This window comes from Mytilus trossulus, chromosome 6 (assembly GCF_036588685.1).
Source record: "Mytilus trossulus isolate FHL-02 chromosome 6, PNRI_Mtr1.1.1.hap1, whole genome shotgun sequence".
Lineage (NCBI taxonomy): Eukaryota > Metazoa > Mollusca > Bivalvia > Mytilida > Mytilidae > Mytilus > Mytilus trossulus.
In genome coordinates, this window is record NC_086378.1 from 63067342 (window position 1) to 63091369 (window position 24028).

At 31.3% G+C, this 24028-nt stretch overlaps 2 protein-coding genes across 2 annotated transcripts; both read left to right on the forward strand.

Moving 5' to 3' along the window:
- Nucleotides 1-1026: 1026 nt before the first annotated feature.
- Nucleotides 1027-5301, forward strand: LOC134722891 (uncharacterized). Its single transcript, XM_063586525.1, has 5 exons — nt 1027-1075; nt 1306-1416; nt 2987-3106; nt 3741-3864; nt 4868-5301. The coding sequence occupies exons 1-5, from the start codon at nt 1027-1029 to the stop codon at nt 4992-4994; spliced, it is 531 nt and encodes a 176-aa protein (XP_063442595.1). The 3' UTR covers nt 4995-5301.
- A 5635-nt stretch (nt 5302-10936) lies between these two features.
- On the forward strand, nt 10937-17256 carry LOC134722892 (uncharacterized). Its single transcript, XM_063586526.1, has 3 exons — nt 10937-11061; nt 16143-16259; nt 17093-17256. Exons 1-3 carry the CDS (start codon nt 11010-11012, stop codon nt 17254-17256), a joined length of 333 nt encoding a protein of 110 aa, XP_063442596.1. The 5' UTR covers nt 10937-11009.
- The last annotated feature ends 6772 nt before the right edge of the window (nt 17257-24028 follow it).

Below are 24028 nucleotides of genomic sequence, written 5' to 3' on the forward strand. Positions count from 1 at the left end.
TTGAATAAATTGTTTTGAACCTGTTTTGGCTAACTGTTATCTATGATGAGTTTATTTAATCTGATGTGTCAAAGAATGGCGTTATGAAATTTTTCATTTTTAAAAAGAGAAGAGCGATCTTTTAAATACTAGTATATAGCGGACCATATCTACAATCTATATATATCTCCAAATTGATACGATATTCCTGGGCTTGTATGTGCTATCATGATTTCCTTGATAGAGGTCTGCTACTGACAAGAAAGCTATCAAACACAGAGTCCCTTCATAAATTTAACGAATGCCATCACGAGTTGGTTGACCGTTGTGGAATATCCGTTTCATGTTCCTTGTGTCGTAACAACAATCCCTTCCATTTTCACGAATGTGACCTACCTAATAAGACTATTTCCCGGGTTTGTAAAAACATGAGCAACACGACGGGTGCCACATTTGAAGCAGGCTTTGCTTACCATTCCAGAGCACATGAGATTCCCAGTTTTTCTGTGGGGTTCGGTGTTGCTTTGTCTTTAGTTTTCTATCTTGTGTCTTGTGCACTATTATTTGTCCGTCTTTTTATTCCATATTAGTTATGGGCATTATTTTTTCTGGTCTGTGCGTCCGTTCGTCTGTCGTACCGTTTATCGGTCGTTGTACCGTTATTCCGTCCGTCCGTCCGTCCATCTGTCACGCTCCAGGTTAAAGTTTTTTGTCAAGATAGATTTTAATGAAGTTGAAGTCAAAACAACTTGAAACTTAGTACAAATGTTCCCTATGATTTGACCTTTCATATTGTTAATGCCTAATCGGAGATTTTACCTCATTTCTACGGCCCACTTAACATAGAAAAAAATAGTGCGGATGGGGCATCCGTGTACTATGGACACATTCTTGTTCTTGTTTAGCCATGTCGTGCCTGAAACACCTACAAACTTTATCTTTACTATCGAAAGCACTGCCTACTGTATACATATAATTCATTAGATAAGAAATTGTATATAGGTTGACTGTGAAACTCTAAATTGCACATCCGGATTTTGACTAATCATGGTGTATATATATTTGGTCTTGTGTATAGTAGTCACTACAGCTTCAGGTGTGTATATGTTATTTCATACTTAATAAACTCTTTTTCTCAGATCCCTTACATATAAATTACATCACATGTCATATTTGGCCTCTGAATTACATTATGGCATATAAATGAACAAGTTTCAACAGTTAAATTGTATGTTTATATTTTTTAATAAAATTTCATATTACTGCCAGTTTGGAGTATTTATATAGCTTTTTATATATAAATTGTATGTTTATTTCTTGTTTCAGCTGGGTCTCCTTCTAACTGTACTGACGCTACATTTATAAATTGCAAAGATTCACATGTCTGCAGCCATACAGATCTCAAGAAGTACTGTCCTCTCACCTGTGGCATATGCAGTAAGTTGTTGTATGAAGTTATAACGACATGGTGAACTTAAGGTGTGATTAGTCTTAATATAAATTTTAGACTTGCATCTTAGGTTAAATGTTTTTAAACCAAAGATTTATCATGTTTATAATGATACCAGACAAGGTATTTGAATGCATATCTTATATCTTTTAATATTTCTCAACAAAGTATAAAAAAAAATCTATATATGAACATGTTTGTTGAAATAAAGGCAACAGTAGTATACCGCTGTTCTCATAACCCATAAATCCATGGACAAAAAACAAAATCGGGGTAACAAACCAAAACCGAGGGAAACGCATTAACTATAAGAGGAGAACAACGACACAACACCGAAACGCAACACACACAGAAACGGACCAAGCATCAGACAAAACACCACGAGAATAACAAATATAACATGAAAACCAAATACATGAATTTGGGATAGACAAGTACCGTGCCACGTCTTATCTCAAAAATAAGAGAAAACACAAACGACTCAACGTTAAAATGCAACACACACAGAAACGAACAAAACAAGTATGTTCCAGTATGGTAAAAAGTAAAATCACAAAATTACTGAACTTCGAGGAAAATTCCAAACGGAAAGTCCATATAATCAAATGGCAAAATAAAATTATAAAATACATCAAAACAACTGTCACATTCCTGACTTTGCACAGGCAAACGGTGGACTGAACCTGGTTTTAAAGCGCTAAACCTCTCACTTGTACGACAGTTGGATCAATTTCGATTATATTGACAACGAAACCGTAAGTATGTAGTACATTGTTCTTCTAGAGCTTTATTGTGTGTTCTCTTTCTATTTTTATCCGGTAATCGGTTCATTCACTTGAACATGTTATTGTGTAGATATGTTGATATATAGTTCGTAGCACAACAAACGTCTTAACTTTAATTTATTTATGAATAGAAATAAATACTACTTGATAATTTCATTCAGAATCCTAAAGTGTTTTATTATTAACAATACCTTGTTGAAACATCATTGAAGGCGTTGGTAATCTATGGAATTATTTGTGTGTTTTTAGCAGAAAAAAACATATGTAAATACCATCTAGTCAACAAATTCATTTGTGATAACCAAACTGCATTTATTGTTTTCTTCCTTCTAAATTTGAGAATAAAAATGTTGGCTGTTTTTTTTTTATATTGTTGTGAGATATTTGGAATCTTACAGTTTTTTGTCCTTGTAGTCCTATACAATAGAAGCCGCTATCGCCTACTTTTCTTTACATTAGATATTACATATAGTTGGAGAAGCCATCTTTAAAATTGTTGTAAAATCTTTGTTTATTTGTCATAGTTTTTGAAAATAACAATGCTAAAAATGTTAAATGTATTACAATTGTGGAAACTATTATTTCCCGGCAAATTTTCATACGGACGTTACCTTTTTTCCCCGACTGTTTTAAACCTTGTTTTTTTTGTGTTATTCAGTACCCGTTTATAATACAATGTAAAGGTCTCACAAGAACCTTGTTGTTATTTTTATAGTAGCGAAAAGCCTTAAAACAGTGTATTAATATTTCTTTTTTTCTTCTTTTGTTTTAGAACCATGTCAAGACGAGAGTGTGTTCAACTGTAATCAAAACGTGTGTTCCTTTCCAACACTGAAGAAATTCTGTCCTGTTACTTGTAATTCGTGTAGTGAGTCCTCACATATAATATCAAGTATGTTATTTAGTTTAATATGTGTTTAGGTAATACAATTAGTAAAATTGTTATCGCATCCGAATAAGTCTTTTAATTCACTTTAGGTTGTTTTATTCATACTACATTGTAGTTGTACACTTAAACAGAGTCAGTTTCAAAATCCGTTAAACTGTTCAATATCATAAACTAAATATCTAAGTTATTTTCTGCGAAACAAAAACTTTCAATAAGAAATCAAAGTTGCGGAAGAAAAAATAGTAATCAGTTCAAAATCAGGATGGCTTGCTGGACCAATGGAAAAGTGGAAGGAAAAAAAATACTTAGTCTCCCATACCAACGTATATGATTTATATGTGCATAAAGCCATCGTCGGCTCTAATGACTATAGCATGGCGGTCATTTTCATAAGGGAGCTGAGGAGAAGCATCTGAAAGAAACCTGGAAAATCAAGTCAATGTTGGGAGTCGAACGTGACTTACCTCGATTTGCGTTCGATCTTACAACACCATGGTTCATAAACTAGTTAAAACTGTAAATGAACTTCTTAGACCGTTCAGTTACCGAAGCCAGTTTCACCTAAAAGCCTTTAAATTGTAAAAACTATATTGAAGAATTCTATTCATTTTCGTTCTTCCCAATTTTGTTTATTCAGCACATGTAAACGGTTGTATTTACAAGGGGAAGACGTATCAGCAAGATGATCACTTTGACGATGGATGTCTTTACAAATGTGTCTGTGAAGATGCATCTACAGGAAAATATGTTTGTCGTGAAAAGTAAGGTGCTTCTATATAGGTTACAACTATTTTACAATTAATGTAATAATACGTTCACATGTCTGATTTTAATTGGTTAATAAGAGGGCGACATTCAGTTTTATTATCATTCACTTTGATAAGTCGTATTTCGATTGGCTTACACGTAGGAAATATTACAATGGCTCCCTCTTGTGCAGTGCAGACTAACCAAAAACGACAGTGTTAAGAAAAACGATTTTAAAAACAATTCTCAACATCTACGTTTAGACCACAAATCTTTCCATAGAAAATAAATCATACATCCGGCTTAAATTGTATTGTTTTTCTAATATATATTACGTCGTAACTTTCATGACCTCATAGGTAATTATTTCAATTTAAAAAGAAAATGTTAAAAAGTTTTAAAATAAGGAGATGTTGTGTGATTGAAGCGGGAAAGCTTCCCACCAGAGTAGACAAACTATTGATAGGTCAATGTTGGACCTCCATTGGTAAAATACTGAAAAATCAAACTTGGTCGAACAAATGATCTCTTTACTGTGTGAATTGCATTTCTCTTAACATGCTTGAGAAATGCATGAGCAAAGTTAACATTTAACATATATATACGTGCGCACGTGTTTAGATTAAAGCACGGAAGCACTTCATACAAAATATACTTCGGTCAACGCTTTTGCATCCCAATGAAGTAACAAAAAGAAGCATTCAATTCTTAAATAAATCGACACATTATAAAATATCAAAGGAAATCGCAAAACTCATCATATAGCCATGTGAAAAACAAAACATAACCTGAACGAACAAACTTGATCTTTGACGCATGCAATTTACGCAATGTTTTTTCCATTATTTATGTTTTACACATCATAAAACCCATTCCTTCTTAGAATTCAAACTTTACACAGGCATATATTTAGGTATATACCATCCAATAGTATGTCGAAAATATTTGCAATACACTATTGTGTATTCTAGAAGTATTGCTTGATTTGTATGATATTTGTTGTACATTTTGTTTCAGGTGCTACAAATGGAACCTTCCAAGTGTTTGTTCATTAGATCCTCCAGCTTCTGGAAAGTGTTGTCATACACCAAGTTGTCCTTCATACGTACAAATAACGTATCCACAGGGATATTCCAAAGAATAGTCAACAAATTTATTCATAAACATATTCATGTATATTTAAATAAATACATGTAATAAATGACGCTACGGAAACATTGAAGTTTATGTTTCAAAATTGGTGTGGTAATTTTTTTCTCTGATCTGTTTCTCGTGACTTTGACTTGATGAACAGAAAATAGTAGCTTTGTTACTTTTATTCGTTTGTCAAACAGACATGAATTGACGGCCCAGATAAATTTAATATGTGTCTTTATCTAACAAAGTTTTCATGACTGAAGAACAATAACCTGTGTAGAGTTGGCTGAAAAATTAATCAATGTGGACATTTTAAATTCGTGTATCGCTGTCCATGTCAACTGTTTTCATTTAAATATTATACTTTTCAAGAAAATAAGCAAAAAGCATAGATTGTTTTAAATGTCAAATGAGGCTGAAACTTAGAGTGACAAAAGATTTAGACAATTTGACTTATTTGATTGCAGATCTTGTTTTATGCATCATTTTTCAAATTAAAATGTTTTTCTCTAATAACCACTCATCTTTTAAATGTAGACATGCAGTCGATAACGCATACAATTGATAAAAATTGTCATATTAGAGCAATTGTTTATACAAAGAGTAAACAGTACCTGCAATGTCGGCTATATATGGCTCATAGCTAGAGGTAAACTTGATTTGTCGGTAGATTTATTTTTAAGTTTAATAATAGTTTTAAGAATAACACAAACACAAAAAAAGATAAAATCGTCATTAATGGCCGCAACTTACCAACAAGATAAAACTTTAGGACAATTGACTACCGAAGTCAGAACTAGTCATAATTTCGACATATAAGATTCGAAAAAAAGTAATAACACACAAAGTCATTAATACATCAGAAAAACGAAGTTGTCTGCTCTAAATTATTGATTATAAACATTATTTTAGACATTTCCAGATGATTTCAAAAAAATATCATTGCCATTATACGACAAATGAACCACAACTTGATAAAGTAAGGTTTTAGTGCATTGTCAGTGGCAAAATAACACCAGGGCAACCAACACTATGTAACCAGTTCTCCACTATTGGTCTTGCCATACCGGACATTCTTGCCACGTTAACATGAGGCCAATCTTATGCATTCCCAAATTTTTCAAAATCAGATTTAAAATAATTATAATCTAAACACGGACTTGTATTTTTCATCCATTTTGTATTCCGAATCTGCAATTGATGAAGCACTCCCTGAATGAGTATTAAATTGATCAAGATTTAAAATAAGAACATTTAAAGCTGACCCTACAACAGCTAATTATATAAAACAAACACGAAACACATTATTATGGTTTTGATGATAACTCTGGCCTTAGACATCTGGGGCCGTATGCATAAAACATCTTAACATAAATATTCTTTAAACTTAGGTTTCACTAAGAATTTCCTAAGTTAAGTCAAATTCTTAAATGGTATGCATAATCTTACTTAAGTGTTCACTTAACTAAGGAATAATTAAATCGGAACCTTGCTCTAGTTACCGTATGATATATATTAGCTGATGACATGTACTCATTCGTGTAAAAGTTTGTTACAATAATTTAAATTTATTGATCAATGCATGATTTTATTTTATAAAAGAGCTGGGGTTAAACTGATATAGGCATGTAAAACAATCATGAGTACGTAACATAGTTAGTATCATAGTACTGTATCATGATGAACAATTGGCGTATATAAGACAAGGATTTTTATGGTTGATATTTTGACAGATGAGCATTGGAAGAAAAATATTTCGGTAATTAAAAAATTTCCTCTACTTAATCTTTAATTATCTTTCATGGGTGTCCTATTTTCAGGAGACAGCACTATATTTTTAACTTTAATAAAACATTATCAAGGCATAGCACAAGACTGAGTGTAGCGTTGTAAGCATATGCTAACAAATAATTTTACATAGCACTTTTTTCAATAAAATGTTCACTAATCGTTCAGGTTATTATGCGCTGACATCTCTCTTTCCAGACCCCTTACATATGCTTATAGTTTAAAACAAATCTATTTTGATGTGAAATTAACATTTTATTACTTCCCTTTTACAACAAAAAATGGGGGAGGGTAGAATTTTTTTCCAGAAATCCATATACAAACTAGGATATTTTTCAAAAGTCCTACAATCTTTACTAAAACTAATTTATATTCTCCTCATCTTAGCAATATTTTCGAAATTGCAATATATCTCACTGAATATATATAAGGCAATATAAAAAAAATTATTCAGTACGAGTAAGGTATCATTAATACCTTATATAACCGACGAATTCCATGGGGACTTCTGACTGCCGTAACAGTGATTCTAAACATTTAACCTATTTGTTTCAACAAAATAGAGGTCCATGCTCCCCCCTTATGAAAGAAATCCACCTCTGGGTAGGTCTTAAAACTTTTCGATTTTGTCCCTGTACATTGTAAGTATGCCTTTCATCTTTAGAATAAAACTAAATTGAAAATTCAAATGACACCCCCTCCCCCATTACACACACAAAAACAACACCCACACACATATATAAAATGGGGTTTTGCATGCTCTCTCTTCATTCCTTAATTCGGTTTTAACTAACGGTTACAATTGATACCGCGCGGTGTATTTTTTCAATTTAAAAAAACGTGCACGTACAGAGCAAACAAAAGAAAAATAGTACCATGAATTACATGTGTGTCAAAACTGATACTTTTCGGTATACATACATGTAATAACGAGATTGGGAAGTAGTATATATAACTACCCACTGTTATCTCTTGATTGGTTGAGTGTACGTGATTTGAAGAAAATAACGATGATCTTTAATATCTACTTATTTAGCAATAAATAATCAAAAAATTAGTATTCTATTACTGATATATATATTAATCCATCAAATTGTATTTATATTTATGTTCTTTCAAAAACGCAAACTTTCGACTGAGTTTTAACTAGTTTTGAAAATTTAAAGTAGCCTTATAGGTACCTTAGGCGTTTCCTTAGTATACGGAGTTTTATGCATACCACTTAAGTTTTGTGGGCATGACTTAAAACAACTAAGATTTTACTTCAGAAATACTTAGTTTAAGATTTTTTGTGCATATCACTTAGATAAAAATGGCGGAGTTCCCTTAACATACGTGTTTACTAAGGAAAATCTTAACTTAAGTAGCTTTATGCATACGGGCCCTGAACTTAAATCTAAGAGGCATTTAACGATGCAAAAACCCAATTTTTCTTTCGTCATCATTATTCATTTTTTTTAAGACAATATCAAAGATATTCACTTACCTTTTTAATATGTTTAGTAATTTCTTTTTATCGTGTCAATTGCTTTTTATTGATGACCTATTTCTGCAATTACTATATGCTCCTTCTTTACCAAAGAGATAGGTACATGTATTCATTCCAATGCCAGCATCTAGGTCTTAATTCATATTTGTTTTCATTAACCTTGAAACATTTTAACGATAGCTACATGTATTGTTGTCATAGTACAACTTGTTTTAAATTCAAAAGAAGACAAACACAATGAAAACCAACAGAAAAAAACAGTAAATTTGCAACTTTCTTTTCTTTAATTTAAATTTTAAAAGGTTTGGTTTACTACAAAAACTTGGTGTGTCCGAATTTCGTTTAATTTTAAAAAAAAACGACTTATTTATCGTTCTTTATTTTTTGAGAGTTTTATGAGTATATCTGTCAGAAGAGGTGATGTATCTTTTCATTAATCTGCTCGATATTTGTTTACACTTACAGCTGAAACAAAACAAATTAGTTATGACTTTAAGGGGGTAGACCTTGGTACAGGGAGATAACTCTTTAAATCAGTTATGCGTTTGTAAAAAGTCAAGTATCATCAATGTTTTTTAAGCATTTACCTGAAACAGATTGGAAATTATCGATGTAACCTAGAAACTTCGAATATACTTATGAAAATGGTTGACACAAACGTACTGGACGATGGAATCACTGTTGCGGAAGTCAGAAGTCCACACACCCATGGAATTCGGAATTTATATGAAATCATATAAGCTATTTACTCGTATCAAATTATCTTTTTATATTTCCTTATAAAAATTATATTCAATGAGATATATTGCGGTTTCGATAATATTGCTATGTACGCTACCGCTAATATGTTGAGAATATACTTACTGTAATAATTTGTTTTAGTAAAGATTTGTAGGACCTTTGAAAAATTCCCTATAGTTTGTATATGGATTACTGGAAAAAAAATTCTACCCTCCCCCTTTTTGTTGTTGTAAAAGGGAAGTGATAAAAATGTTAATTTCACACCAAAATATTTTTTTTTCAAACCATAAGCAAATGTAAACAAGGGGTCTGGAAAGGGAGATGTCAGCGCATAATAAGCTGAACTATTAGTAAACATTTTATTGAAAAAAAGTGTTTTGTAAAATGATTTGATTTGTAAAATGATTTGCTTACAGTGCTACTCTAAGTCGTGTGCTACGCCACTGAAACCTTGATCATGTTTTTGAGAGTTCAAAGCATATTGTTGAATCCAGAAAATATTACACCCATTAAAAGATGATTAAAGATTAAGTAGAGGAAAGTCTTGGCTTACCGAAATATTTTCCTGCAATGCTCATCCGTCAAAACATCAACCTTAAAAAGCGTTGTCTTATACTGATATGAGCCAATTGTTCATCATTATACTATGTTACGTTCTATTGATTCCGGATTCAATAGAACGTAACATAGTATAATGATGAACAATTGGCTCATATCAGTATAAGACAACGCTTTGTTTACTAAACTAAGGAAATTCTTAGTGAAATCTAAGTTTAAGAAATACTTAAGTTATACGGCTATGATTGTAAACTTTTCGGTTGTCATCCCGAGATGGTTGATCTATTATGTAATATCTGTTTTACAGATGACAACTGATATGTTGAAATTGACATTCATACAATCTGGTTCCTTATATCCCAAATGAGATTTACTAAGTTAGACGAATCACCGGGTTTGCACTTATATGAGCATCATACGGGTGTCACATGTCGATCATGCTCTTCTTACCCTTCTCAGCACCTCGAATGATTTAATACTGTACTCTCTACATTTTGTACTTTAATCCCTCAATTTGAAGTTGAACTTAGTTCTGTGTTAAATAGTGGTATTCGTGTTACTGTTACATGTATACCCCTATCTATGACATTACCTTTGGTGCATGTTTGTTTTGTTTAAACATCGTTGTCAGTATAATGGAATTTGATGCGATTCTCATACAAGTAAAAGGTTTGGCTAGCTTTAAAGCAAAGTTTAACCCACCATCTTAAATTGTCATATACCAAGTCAGGAAAAAGACAATTGTCATCTTACAGTTCGTTCCTGAGTGTGTTGCATTGTCCTTTGTGTTTTGTTGCATATCAGTGTTTCTGTTGTTTTGTTGATTCCTGTAATGTTGTACGATAAGTTTGTTCCAAATTGATTCTCTTCCATCAATGAAACTCCTTTCCATTATCATGTTTAAGGTGGATAGCATAAATATTTCGATGGAATTTTTCGTTTGAGCTTTTAAATCAAAGGACTCGTAACACCTCTGTATAAAGTGTGCTAAAATATACCCATAAACGCGTTAATCACTATTTTCATGTGTGCAGACATTGCCCATGAAAGATTTAAAAATCTAAATAATCAAACACTGGTGCAGAAACATTAGTACCGTTTATGTTATTATAATAATAATATATATTTGTAGAAGAGAAAAGAATTCGGCAATAGATTGATTGCGGTAAATTTTGCTTTCTGCGAAATGATCTTTGCCCTAAAAACAATTCCTATACCGTTAAATAAAAAATGTAGATATAAAGTTATTCGTAAATGATTTTATCTTTGATACGACAAAAAATGTTTCTTTAATAAACTGTAGGTGTCAATCGTGCCTGTTATACTTTAAAACTTAACCTTTGCTACTGAGAGCACCGTCTGTTTACATATTATATAATTCTATAGATAAGAAATTTGATAGACTGAACTAATAATCTAAATGACAAATCAGGATTTCGTTACAACATGACGCTTATATATGTATTCTTGTTTATAGTAGTTTCCGCAGGTGCTTTAGGTTTGTATATTTCATATCATATTTAAACTAAAACTGTACATGTATTTCCCTTAAATTAAATTGAACAGCAAATGAAGAATGAGGCGGAGTTAAACAGGTACATTTCCTTGTTTAGATGTCCAGTTAATTAAGTGTCGGTGTAGCAGTTTCGCGAATAGGTTTAAAATTATTTTGAGAGTGCAAGAGTCCTTTTGTGATTCAGGTAAAAGATCAGAAAGCTAATATAAAGAAACGTATTTATTTACTACGTCAGCATGGCGATTGTGAATGCGTATATTCGCTTAATTTAGTGATTACGAATTCAATAAAGAAAAACGTGTGGATGCATTTGACATCATAAATCATACAATTATTCCAATAAAAGAATGTAAGGTGAATTTCATTTGTCTTCGCTGCTCAATTATAAACAATGAATTGTTGTACGGTCTACATGTAAAATAACGACAACATTGTAAAAATATTTACAGTTAAATTTCAAAGATGTGTGAATAATTATTTTTACAGTATCATTAGGAATTTCCAAGGCAGGGTGTGGAAATATGCAAAATTCGCATGAAACAGACATTTTCATATAAAACACACGAAATCATACCACAAATTAATATTTTGGTGAAGGAGTAAAAATAAATATACCGAACTGCCGAAGTAAGTTCAAAAGGGGAAATCCGTAATTAAATGGCAAATTAAAATCTCAAACATACCAAACGAATGGATACCAACGGCCATATTTTTTACATGGTACAGGTATTTTCTCATGTAGATATGGTGGATTAAACCTGGTTTTATAGCTAGCTAAACAGTTGTTGAAACTGCCCTGAGTTTCTATAGACGGTCTATATTGACTATTCCCTTTGTCTCTTATCATTATCGGCTGCTCTCTATTGTACTTATTGCAAACATTAGCCATATGATTATACTGAGAAGAATAATAAACAACAACGCTGTTACTATGATACAGATAAATCATACTTAGAAAACCACCATCAACAACAACGCTGTTACTATGATACAGATTCATCATACTTAGAAAACCACCATCAACAACAACGCTGTTACTATGATACAGATTCATCATACTTAGAAAACCACCATCAACAACAACATACCATAACAAAATGTACTTTCTTGTACTTATCACAGTATATATTTATATGTAACTAAGGTTACAAGAATGTACCATGTGTTTCTTGTGGAAACTGGAACAAAAAACAACATTCTATTCGCTGTTATTAAGACAAATGTATCAAAAATCACTCGCATTAATCATTGTTAATAGCTTAAGTGTACTATCAAATACATAATTTCGTGACGTGTACATTTAAGGATGTTCGCTTGTCATGTTTTGGTATTTTTGTAAGATTTTCGGAACATTCTGGTTTTATCCATTCGAATGCCTTAAAAAAAATGCCTATTGATCCTCATTTTTCTTTTTATAAATCTTAAATCTGTATAATTAAAAGCCATTTGTAAAACTCTTGTACACTTCTTGTTATTTTTTAATAGTTTTTGAGCACTTAAACATGTCAATGATAAAGCTATGGAAAATCTATGGCTTATATCTTGAAAACAAGACCAATATATTATTTTTACTCTTTTGGTTCCTTTAATAATGATAACAATGACGAGCTTTTCATAACCTTAGTAAATACTGATAGGGGATTATTATAATATAGATTAATGTATACTTATGTCATTAAATATTATGAAATTATAGGTTTCATAACGAGTGAGAATTTGATATCGCTTGATATCAACTCGAGTTATTTAATTTCAATATAATAATAAACGAGCCTGTGGCGAGTTTGTTATTACTATTTAAATTAAATAAAGAGAGTTGATATCAAACGATATCTAATTCTCCCGAGTTGTGAAACCTATTTCTCTTATGGTAAACATGCTTTTTGTGCTTAATAAAAAAAAATCCGCGAAACGTCGACCCAGTCGCTTGAACATAACTGCATTGTGACGTCATATGTCCTGTTCGTCGTCAATCTTCAACATAAGACTTTTTGAAACATTTTGTGCGCTTCAGAATGTAATAATATTTGAATAAGAATATATAATAAGGTGAAAAGTGTGCGTATTTTCTATATTATTGAAGAAATCGTTTATCTCCGTTGCAATGGAGGAAATGTACATCATTGTGACCTTTAACTGTCAACAATGACCTAAAGAATAGCCAATGAAAATGCCGCAATATCGTTTCAGGAGGTTTCGTTGGCCAATCAAATTAACGCATTTTTCGTATCACTTTTTCGTATCACACTCCGGACAGTGTGATACGAGAATTATCTATTCATTCGAGAAATAGATAACAGGCCCCAACCATAAGAGAAAGCTTGTTATTTGGAAACTAAGTAGGAAACCTTCTAAATTCAAATGGCCGTATTCTGCGAAAAATCGTATTATTGTTCGTCACACTTATGGGGAACAAACGATCGAACATGGGTAACAAAGTATTTCCCGCCAACAAAGCTACAGGTCGAGTGGTATTGAGGAATGTTTGTTAAATTGAATGACTTTTGCGTATTGTGTATGTACAGACTGGATGTGGGTAGCTTAGAAAACACGTCACTATCTATTCCGTTTATAAAATGGATTGCACCAACAAATGAAAACAATCGGTTAAACTCGGTAAGATAGGTCAATAACCTTCGGCTTGTTTGCCAATTATTAATAATTCCGCTATATTGACAGAAATAGGTGATCTGCAGATATAATTACTTAATGTGATACTAAAATGACTAATTGGGACTATTTTGAATTCAAGATAAGGCTATATGTACGGGGCGCCGAATGGGACTCTTGTGGTTTTGTACAAAATTCAATTCTGTCATAACAAAATCATTTTTGTCTTACAAAACTATGTGCTACAGATTTGTTTTGTGAGAACTTCAATTTTGTGATGACAAAATTCATTTGTGTAGACAAAATTCATTTTTGTCATGACAAAATTCATTTTTGTAGACAAAATTCATATTTGTCATGACAAAAGTCAATTTTGTCTTAAAGGTATGCAAATATAAACATATTTGCATACAAAATTGACTTTTGTTACCTGATATGGAAATTTAATCACAAAAGTCAATTGTGTACGGTAAGATTCAATTTTGTGAGACAAAATTGACTGTTGTGAAACAAAATTAACTTTTGTGAGACAAAATTGACTTTTGTGAGACAAAATTGACTTTTGTGAGACAAAATTGACTTTTGAGAGACAAAATTCAATTTTGTCAATTTTGTTGAGACAAAATTCAATTTTGTCATTTTTGTTGAGACAAAATTCAATTTTGTCATTTTTGTTGAGACAAAAGTCAATTTTGTTAATTTTGTTGAGACAAAAGTCAATTTTGTAAATTTTGTTGAGACAAGTCAATTTTGTTAATTTTGTTGAGACAAAAGTCAATTTTGTCAATTTTGTTGAGACAAAAGTCAATTTTGTGACGACAAAATTCATTTTTGTGATGACAAAATTCAATTTTGTAACAACAAAATTGACTTTTATGAGACAAAATTGACTTTCGTGAGACAAAATTGACTTTCGTGAGACAAAAATCAATTTTGTTAATTTTGTTGAGACAAAATTCAATTTTGTCAATTTTGTTGAGACAAAATTCAATTTTGTCAATTTTGTTGAGACAAAATTCAATTTTGTTAATTTTGTTGAGACAAAATTCAATTTTGTCAATTTTGTTGAGACAAAAGTTAATTTTGTCAATTTTGTTGAGACAAAAGTCAATTTTGTGTAACAAAAGTCAATTTTGTGTAACAAAAGTCAATTTTGTGTAACAAAAGTCAATTTTGTGTAACAAAAGTCAATTTTGTGTAACAAAAGTCAATTTTGTGTAACAAAAGTCAATTTTGTATCCAAATTAGTTCACAGAAACCAAATTAAACTAATTTAAATACAAAATTGACTTTTGTCGCTCAATTTTCAAATTAGGTAACAAAAGTCAAGTCTGTGTAACAAAAATGAATTTTGTCATGACAAAAGTGACTTTTGTCCGCTGATAGATAATTTTGTATGACAAAATTTCAAATTTGTAGTATGATACAAATTTTGTTAAACAGAACTCATTTTTGTTGAACAAAAGTCACTTTTGTCCGTACAAAATTGAATTTTGAGTACAAAACCACAAGAGTCCCATTCGGCGCCCCGTAATATGTGATTTGACTGCCAAAAAGGAGTATTTCTATATTGCTATACCACAATGTTGTTTATCGTCTTGATATTGTCTTTAGGTTCTTATACACTATTGGCTTTCAAATACTCAGCTTTTATCGTTCCTGATTTAGGTGAATCCAGAAATGCGCTTCGGACGCATAACATTTATGAAGGTTTTTCCGACGTAGTCGTTATCGTTTCGGTTTGTGCCCTTTGAACTTAAGGACGCTTAACTATAACAACAGAATACGCATGCTCGAAAATCATTTCTGTGATTGGACAAAATGCTATCATGGTGGGTGATTTGGTTGTGTTTGAAAAAACGTCTCGAAAATTATATCGTGATGGAAAGCAAGTGAAAAACTATAAATATTTGAACTAGATCTTACAAAGATTTATATTCTTATTAAAATAATTGTTTCTCCAATAACTCTTTATATCCATGACAGCTGTTTATGCGGGAAAATTATATAATTTGTAATGTAAACTATGTTGTACAAACGTACATAACTTTTAGAACGCACTACGCATGTGAGATTTCCGCGGGATTTTGGTGAATGTAAACAGAAAGATACTACCTATACTACCAATAGTGTCTAGCTTTGTTAACCATGAATTAAGTTTAATGTAAAAAGTAGTAAATGTATATTTGTTTCTTGTTATTTGCACTGGATTTTTTGACAAATAACATTTTTAGGTGTCATCACAATATTCTTATATATTATTGCCTTAATATATAACCAGACTGAGTAAAGAATTTCTTGTAGTTACATTCAGATGGAGATTTTATTAAAGAGGTCCTGCATCATTAAGTCATTGTGCTTCTGAAGGTTATCGAAATGATAGTTTTAAACATATACTCAAATTTAAATACGTCGGATATCTTTTTTAAAAATAATTCTTGTTTTTTTTACAGTTTCGGCTGATTCTCATTCCAACTGTACTGACGCTTCATTCATTGATTGTCAGGACTCACATGTCTGCAGCCATACAGATCTCAAGAAGTACTGTCCTCTCACATGTGGTATATGCAGTAAGTTATTCAAAGATGTTATAAATTTTAGCATTGTTCAACGCAGCGATAAAATTGAAAAAAAGTCGAAAGATTAATAATGATAGAAAACTTTACATGCATGTATTTGCATACTTAACCGGATTTGTAATCACATAAGCAACACGACGGGTGCCGCATGTGGAGCAGGATCTGCTTACCCTTCCGGAGCACCTGAGATCACCCCTAGTTTTTGGTGGGTTTCGTGTTGTTTATTCTTTAGTTTTCTATGTTGTGTCATGTGTACTATTGTTTTTCTGTTTGTCTTTTTCTTTTTTAGCCATGGCGTTGTCAGTTTGTTTTAGATTTACGAGTTTGACTGTCCTATTGGTGTCTTTCGTCCCTCTTTTATATCATTTCTTAATTATCTACACAATATAGTTAGTTCTATATATAAATATAAGGGTTTAAATACTTTTGTCAGGGTTGTGATAACTTACTATACGTGTTGAGATCTTCTTTATGTTCTTGTTCTATTTTCAAAAAGCTATAGTTCGCGACTCGTTCACTCGATCTATGCTATATCTAGCTCCTGACACAAACACGTCTTAATGTTCATATTCAAATGAAATAGATGCAACTACATTATTTCTCTTATAATCCGAAAGTGTTTCATAATTTTTGTCCTTTGAAGCAACATTAAAGTCGTTTGCCTACAGTATTCTGTTTGTACTTGTTTTAATACAGCAAAAAAATGTACACACAAAATCGTCGTTTAACTACATTTATGATTAACAAATTGCACAAACTAATTGGTTTTCTTTAGTATTTGAGCTTTAAACAATGTATCAATACTTCAGTTTCTTCTGTTTTAGAACCGTGTCAAGACGAGAGTGTGTTTAACTGTAATCAGAATGTGTGTTCTTTTCCCACACTAAAGAAGTTCTGCCCTGTAACTTGTAATTCTTGCAGTGATCCCACACATAACATACTTAATACAAGTACCCCCGGTATGTTATTTAGTTTTATATTTGTGTAGGTTATCATTTCAAACGAACGTTAGATATCATGGTTACTTATGTTTAATCTAAATGTAATATTTCAATTTTATTTATTCATTTATTTGTTCTAGTTATTTTTACACTACGCAGTTGGTGTGCATTGAAAATCTTATGTTCCCAGATATATTGTCAAATATAGCTAACTTAAAGGTTATTTCTTCCTGGGGTAGAAAATTCTTATTATTTTTATCAAAGTTGTAATCATCTGATAATGATAATTCAAAAGTGTTCAAGAAAGGTCGCGTGCCAAAAAATACAAAAACATCGACAATAATATTGTATTCTTACCAGACTCAGGAATAAACTACAAATAAAGTGACTCGTTGCTTTCTACATATTCTTTAATATATTTTGAAATTTCAAACATAAACATCTTTTTTGTCTTACGTTCAAACTTGTCAAAAACTATGCCTTAATTTCTGACTTGAGTTAAAATTCATAAAAAAACACCTACACTTGCACAGCAAAGCTCACAGCTGGATCAATGCAGTATGAAGACAGGTACTCCTGATCTCAGTAATACGACAAAAAGTCCTTCTATTAATATTTCGTTTCCATTTTTTTTTTCATATAAGAATTCTTCAAAAAGAGTTTATAATGATACTTAAAATTATCTACACGTTTAAATTATATTGTTTAAAATATGCACTACTTGCTTTGTCTAACATTTTCCGAATTAATGGCACTTCCCTTAAATCCATGTTATGTTTTTTTACTGGCATAAATGCAACAATAACGGTTGACACTCTCACTCCAAACAAAACGTTGGAGATATTTTACCAGCCGGTATAACATTGCAATCAAACAACGCACGTCAAAATTCGACGACGGATGTTATTATTGTGAAAAGAAAATGACCAATAGATTAAGAATTAAAATAAGAAAAATCACGTATTAGATAAATACTAATAAGGCAACAGTAGCACCAACTTGAACTAAGGGGGCAAGCTGAAGGACGCATCCGGGTACTGGAGTTTCTCGCTTGTGACTTTCTGCTGATGTCTGTTCTATGGTCGGGTTGTTGTCTCTTTGACACATTCCCCATTTCCATTTTCAATGTTACATTGGTGATACAGAAGTAAGTAACTACAGAATATCCTCATCACCCCTTTTATTTTCCTAATGACAATTAAAAATTCGGTGATAAGTCATATCAATTGTGAATAACATTGAATTTTTTCAAGTAACATAATAAAACTATTTTTAATATTCAACACCGGAAAAAATGTCAGTTTTTAGAGGCAGTCATCTTTCCAAAAACAGTCACTATTGATAGATTAACAAAAAATTCCTCTATCATCGTATGGTCTCCCTCACCAACATATATGATTAACATTTTGAATGGAAAGGTGGAATAAGTCCAAAAGACAACAACCCGACCAAAGAGCTGATAACAAATGGTGATTGTACGGTTGATAGTTATTTTCAGGTCTCGAAGTTGTATATCGTTGTCATTTCAATTTTAGAATAAATTCCAATAATGCTTCCTTTCGGCTTAATTCTATTTTATACAGTACAGGCAAGCGGCTGTTTTTACAAGGGAAATGTTTACCAGGAAGGCGAACACTTTACTGATGGCTGTGATTACAATTGTATATGTGAAGATGGACCTAAAGGATTTTACAGATGTCACTCAATGTAAGGATACAGCTATCTTGCAACTTACTGCGCATGTTCGGTAAATTTAAGAAAGGTTTAAAAAAAAAAAAAAAAAAAAAAAAAGGAAGTGTGACATGATATGATTGCTAATTATTTAACTATTCAATAGTATTCAAATGATGTAGTCTAAGAGGTAAACTATAACTACTGTGTGTTACCGTACAGACTGTGTTATGTTTGCTAAACTTGCTATACGGCTCGTTGATAAAATACAATCAGAAACGGTTATTACAGACAAAGACCCCAGAGGATGTTCAGTCTTTAATACAAATGCTGATAATTGATCTCAGGCAACAATAGTCAATGTAGCAATGATCTTCAATGTATCAATGAATGAGCAACGATTATAAACCATGTATTGTGAAACCATTGGCGTCTCATTTGTTTCAATTCCATTTCGGAGGGGATATGACCGTTATCGGGACTCTGCGGTCGGGTGTTTTAAAGCTCGGGATTTCGGAATTGGCCCTATCGGGATCCGGGAATTCTTTCTTCGAATTTCGGGTTGTCGGGACTTAAATCCATTTAAATTCGGGACCTCGGGATTGCGTGTTTTTAAAACCGGGATTTCAGAGAATTTTTTTAGAGTGATCCTTCACAAATAAGAATTTATTCGTCCCTAAGACACGATACTTGTATCTACATGGGTCATTCTATTTATGAAACATAGAAATACCAACTCTTTCAATCCGTCCTTTAGTTTGAAATGGGGGAAATCAATACTTGTGTCATATATAGAAAAGTCAAATGATTTGATACTTTTGCAAGATGAAAGAATCTTAGATTGTATATGCATTTGTAATCTAAAAGATCTTTGGTATGTTTTATTATCCACATCTGATTCACGCCACCTCTAGAATAGGCAGTTTCACATAACTTTGAAGCCCGGCTTTGATTGTTGATAAGATAAATGTTAATAATTTAGAAAGAGGTTCCGTGGAGCACTTGGAAGACCCACCAATATACTGTTTTTTGTAAGGACACTTATGTAGTTTAGTTATCCAATACAGTGATGGAAGATCCAGTCCTTCATCTTTGGTTAAAATTCTAAAGGAACATAGAACAAACATATGATTATCCAGGATTTCCTCTTCGGTAATTAGTTAACAAATGTACCAGGATTATAATTTAGTACGCCAGACGCGCGTTTGGTCTACATTCATGTAACTCATCAGTGACACTCATATCAAAATATTTATAAAGCTAAACAAGTACAAATTTAAAGAGCATTGAGGATCCAAAATTGTCGTGAGGGTATATGCTGAGTTTCCAAGTGAATTGTAAATACCTAATTCATTTATCAAGCAGTTGATATAATGAGTTTTACACATAAAAACGATGTTGTTTGGGGCTTTGTCTGCGGGGACAACAACATATTTGTCATAGTGGTAGGACAAGTGCTAGTCAACATTTGGGTCTTTAAAGATTGACGTTTGATCAGTTTCTTAATTCCGATTTGCATTACCCAGGTAGCATCTGTTTTTTGACGTGATATGTCTAGCTGTACTCATGTAAATAGCATATTTTCTGGAAATATTTGTTCTAAATGTTTAAAGAGCATTATTTTTAAATATTCTTCTTATGTCTAGGATATGTTTTCTTGATGTCTATCAAATGATTGATTTAAATAACTATATTCCCATTTTTATAATAAGTTGATGCATTGAATTAAAAGATTATAAATCACCTCAGATATTCTACTGATAGGTATTTTATTATATATAATCAGTATATTCACAACGTCAATTGGAGAGTAAGAAGCTGTCCACTCGTGTCAATAATCAGTTGATTCAAATTGTATTTGTTGTTTTGGGCTGGTTTTAAATATTTTTTGTTTGTGCATAAAATCATTCAATCATTTAGGTAAATACATTTAAATGACTACACAGATTTAAAAATGTTAGATAAAGAGATGGAAGAGCACATTTTTTTGTTAGAACATTGGAATGATATAATTTTCAAGTATGTGGTATAAAGGGGGGAGATAAGTACCTAATACGTTGGCATATTTTTGGCACAATGTTGGCTTATATTTCTTTATTGGCATGAAATATCAATGATATTTTTTTATAAACACTGTGTAAAAAACTTTGAATTAGGCAAAATACAAAGAATTTTCTTGTTCTAGGCACAGATTATCGTAGTCCTATTTGGTATGGTTTTATGATTTTGATTTTTTACTGAGTCCTCAATGCTCTTCAAACACAATCGTTATTCGCTAGATAATTTTTCTTTTGACTTGATTTGAATTTTTATCTAAGTTAGATTAGATTTGTTAAGACTTTGCTATCAAAAATGAGTAGACATTCATGTCAATCTGATTAAAAAATTATATAAAAAAATATTTCCTTTTTCATATTAAACATCATGGGCTTCACACAAATATCACTAACAAACATAAGAAAAACATTTGTCGAACATCTTACAAATATCAATTAAAAATATTATGTAAATATGTTTATAAAATATTTCTTTTTTTCATATCAAACATGTGCTTTACTCAATTATCACAAACAAACATTTGGAGAAAATTTCTAGCACACATCTTACAAATATCTTTTAAACATATTATCTTAAAACGTTTATGAAACAGTCTTTAACTAATATTTTCTAAATAAAAACGAAAAAATATATTGTTATAATGTTATTCTAATATTCGTTAGATATTACCATTTCTATATTTTTAATTAGGACAAGAAAAGTATATTGATGTTACATCAAAAAGATATTGTATTATACATCAAACCTATGCTTTACATAGATGTAAATCAAAAATGTTTTATAAATATTTCTTTTACACATCTAAAAAATATATATATTAAATGTTATATAAAAATTTCCATCAGATATTGATTGAATATTGCGAAGAAATGTCTCCTCGACATACAATTGTTCTCATTTATAAAAATGTCTATTTAACGTTTTAAAAACATCAGCAAAGAATATTTTACTTATAATTATTTATTATAAAAAAATATTTACAAAAAATGTTTTTATATTAGCAATCAAACATTGGGATGAAATATTATTGTTAAAATATCATTCTTGCATAATTTCTGATGCAAAAAAAAATATCTATAAAATATATTTTGGTAAATATTTTTGACAAACATATCTATAACCAGTCAATAATATCATGAAAATATTATGTGTTAGCTGGGTAACGACCTCACAGCCTTAATCCGTTCGGAAAGAGTATATACTTCTTCCTTCTCGCGCTTAGTCCATTGCGTGGCATAATCCGTAACTGAATCCATCAGATTTTGAAGTTGTATTTACAATTGATAGATTTAGATTCACGATATTTCGGACCTTTGGACAACGCATTTCGCAAGAAATACCAGTAATAACGTGGCCAGACGAATTATATGTGAATCGGTAACTAGCACAAGTGCAATCAGGAGGTTAAGACATGAAGTCGTCAATATTGAGATCCTGCAAAACGTGTTTGTAATTGAAAATTTGATTTGCAATCGGTTTGGTATTGGTATTAGAAATGATTGGTACAGACTGGTCTTTGAAATAAAGAGGTATTTTTGACTGAACTAATTAATGATGAAGGATGTTGCATAAGTTGACGCCATTTAGATCTTTGTTGGTAAAGAAATGATTTAGAAAATATATCTTCTCTTTTTCATATACATGTAGGCGTGTCTATTATACTTATGATAAACATGTCCATTACACAGGTGAAAATACGTTTTAGACAGTAATAACTGAGATTGATATTTAAGCAAAAATACTTAAATGTCGTGATTGCAACCAACCATGAAATTATAACATATGTTATTTACAATTCACCATAGTTTATTGTAAAGTTTAATAATAATTTCACTTCTACACCCAACCCTGTTATCAATCTCCAATACAAACAGAGTGTTTGTCCTTTTTTCCTGATTGGGGAGGAAAGGATGACAAGTCTGCCTGTATGGTAGATTGCCCTTTTTTAAATTACAACTTTATACAGGTCTGGACAGGCTTTAATCGTCATATTTGTTCAAGAAATATATTACATGCATGATGTGATATGTTGTCAATTTTGTTACAGGTGTACCCAGTGGAACCTACCAAGGAATTGTACATTAAATCCTCCAGCTCCTGGGGAAGTGTTGTAAAACACCAAGTTGTCCGTCACACATGACAATAAACTATCCACCAGGGTATATAGAGCAGTAGTCAACTGTTTAAACATGTACAGTACATTTATATGTACAGTAAAACATATAATGAGTGAATAAATATATGAAAAAAATAGGTTTAGATTTGTTTCGATAACAATTTGCTCTATCATCATGGTTATAAAACAAACTCACTGTGACTTTTAAATGAAGATTAACAATTAAAGCATTGTTTCTTCTCTTTGAGTTCTTAGGTACATGTGTTCTGATTTTTATTTGTATCATAATTAATACATAACATCTTTTCTGTTTACTTTCGTATACTAGAAGAAGGTGATTTGTAAAAATGCCGATTACATAAAATTGAGAATGGAAATATTTTTTATAGGATTTACGTGATTTTAGTTTGAAATTGAATTTTTAATCAATGATTTTTGGTGTGATTAAGAATTATAGAGTATCAATTATATGGACGACGACAAACCCCGGACGCAACGTCACAAGAAAAGCTCTCTTGACTCTTCGGGTAAAGGAAGCTAAAAAGTAAAGCATTTCCGATGACTTAGAATAATATTTAAAATTGACCGATTCTGCATTAATTATCTACATTCTCTTTAAAAATGTAATGTTGGATACGTTAAATTGGAAAATTACCTAGAATATACCCTTGTATGTCCAAAGATTTTTGGATGACAGAAATGATTACAGTTTAAGGTAAGTTGAAGGATGTGTTCATTTATACACGAGTACTTGAGCCGTATGTAAAGATAATACATGAACCTTTGAGTTGCATAACTCTTTAATGGTAGATCTTATTTTGTTTCAAAATTGAAACCATAGTAAACCAATATTAGCATGCAGCAGTAAGAATAAAGTCTTAAAAACTGAATAATTTCCTAAATCAATACAAATACTTTTAAGTCCACAAACTCAAGTTAACTATTCTGGCTTATTTTTAATCAAAAATGATCTT

Coding starts and splice junctions, on each gene's coding strand:
- LOC134722891 (XM_063586525.1), top strand. CDS start 1,027: ATGGTGTATATATATTTGGTCTTGTGTATAGTAGTCACTACAGCTTCA. Junction 1,076..1,305: donor AGTAGTCACTACAGCTTCAG/GTGTGTATATGT, acceptor TTCTTGTTTCAG/CTGGGTCTCCTTCTAACTGT. Junction 3,107..3,740: donor GTCCTCACATATAATATCAA/GTATGTTATTTA, acceptor TTGTTTATTCAG/CACATGTAAACGGTTGTATT.
- LOC134722892 (XM_063586526.1), top strand. CDS start 11,010: ATGACGCTTATATATGTATTCTTGTTTATAGTAGTTTCCGCAGGTGCT. Junction 11,062..16,142: donor AGTTTCCGCAGGTGCTTTAG/GTTTGTATATTT, acceptor TTTTTTTTACAG/TTTCGGCTGATTCTCATTCC. Junction 16,260..17,092: donor TCTCACATGTGGTATATGCA/GTAAGTTATTCA, acceptor CTTCTGTTTTAG/AACCGTGTCAAGACGAGAGT.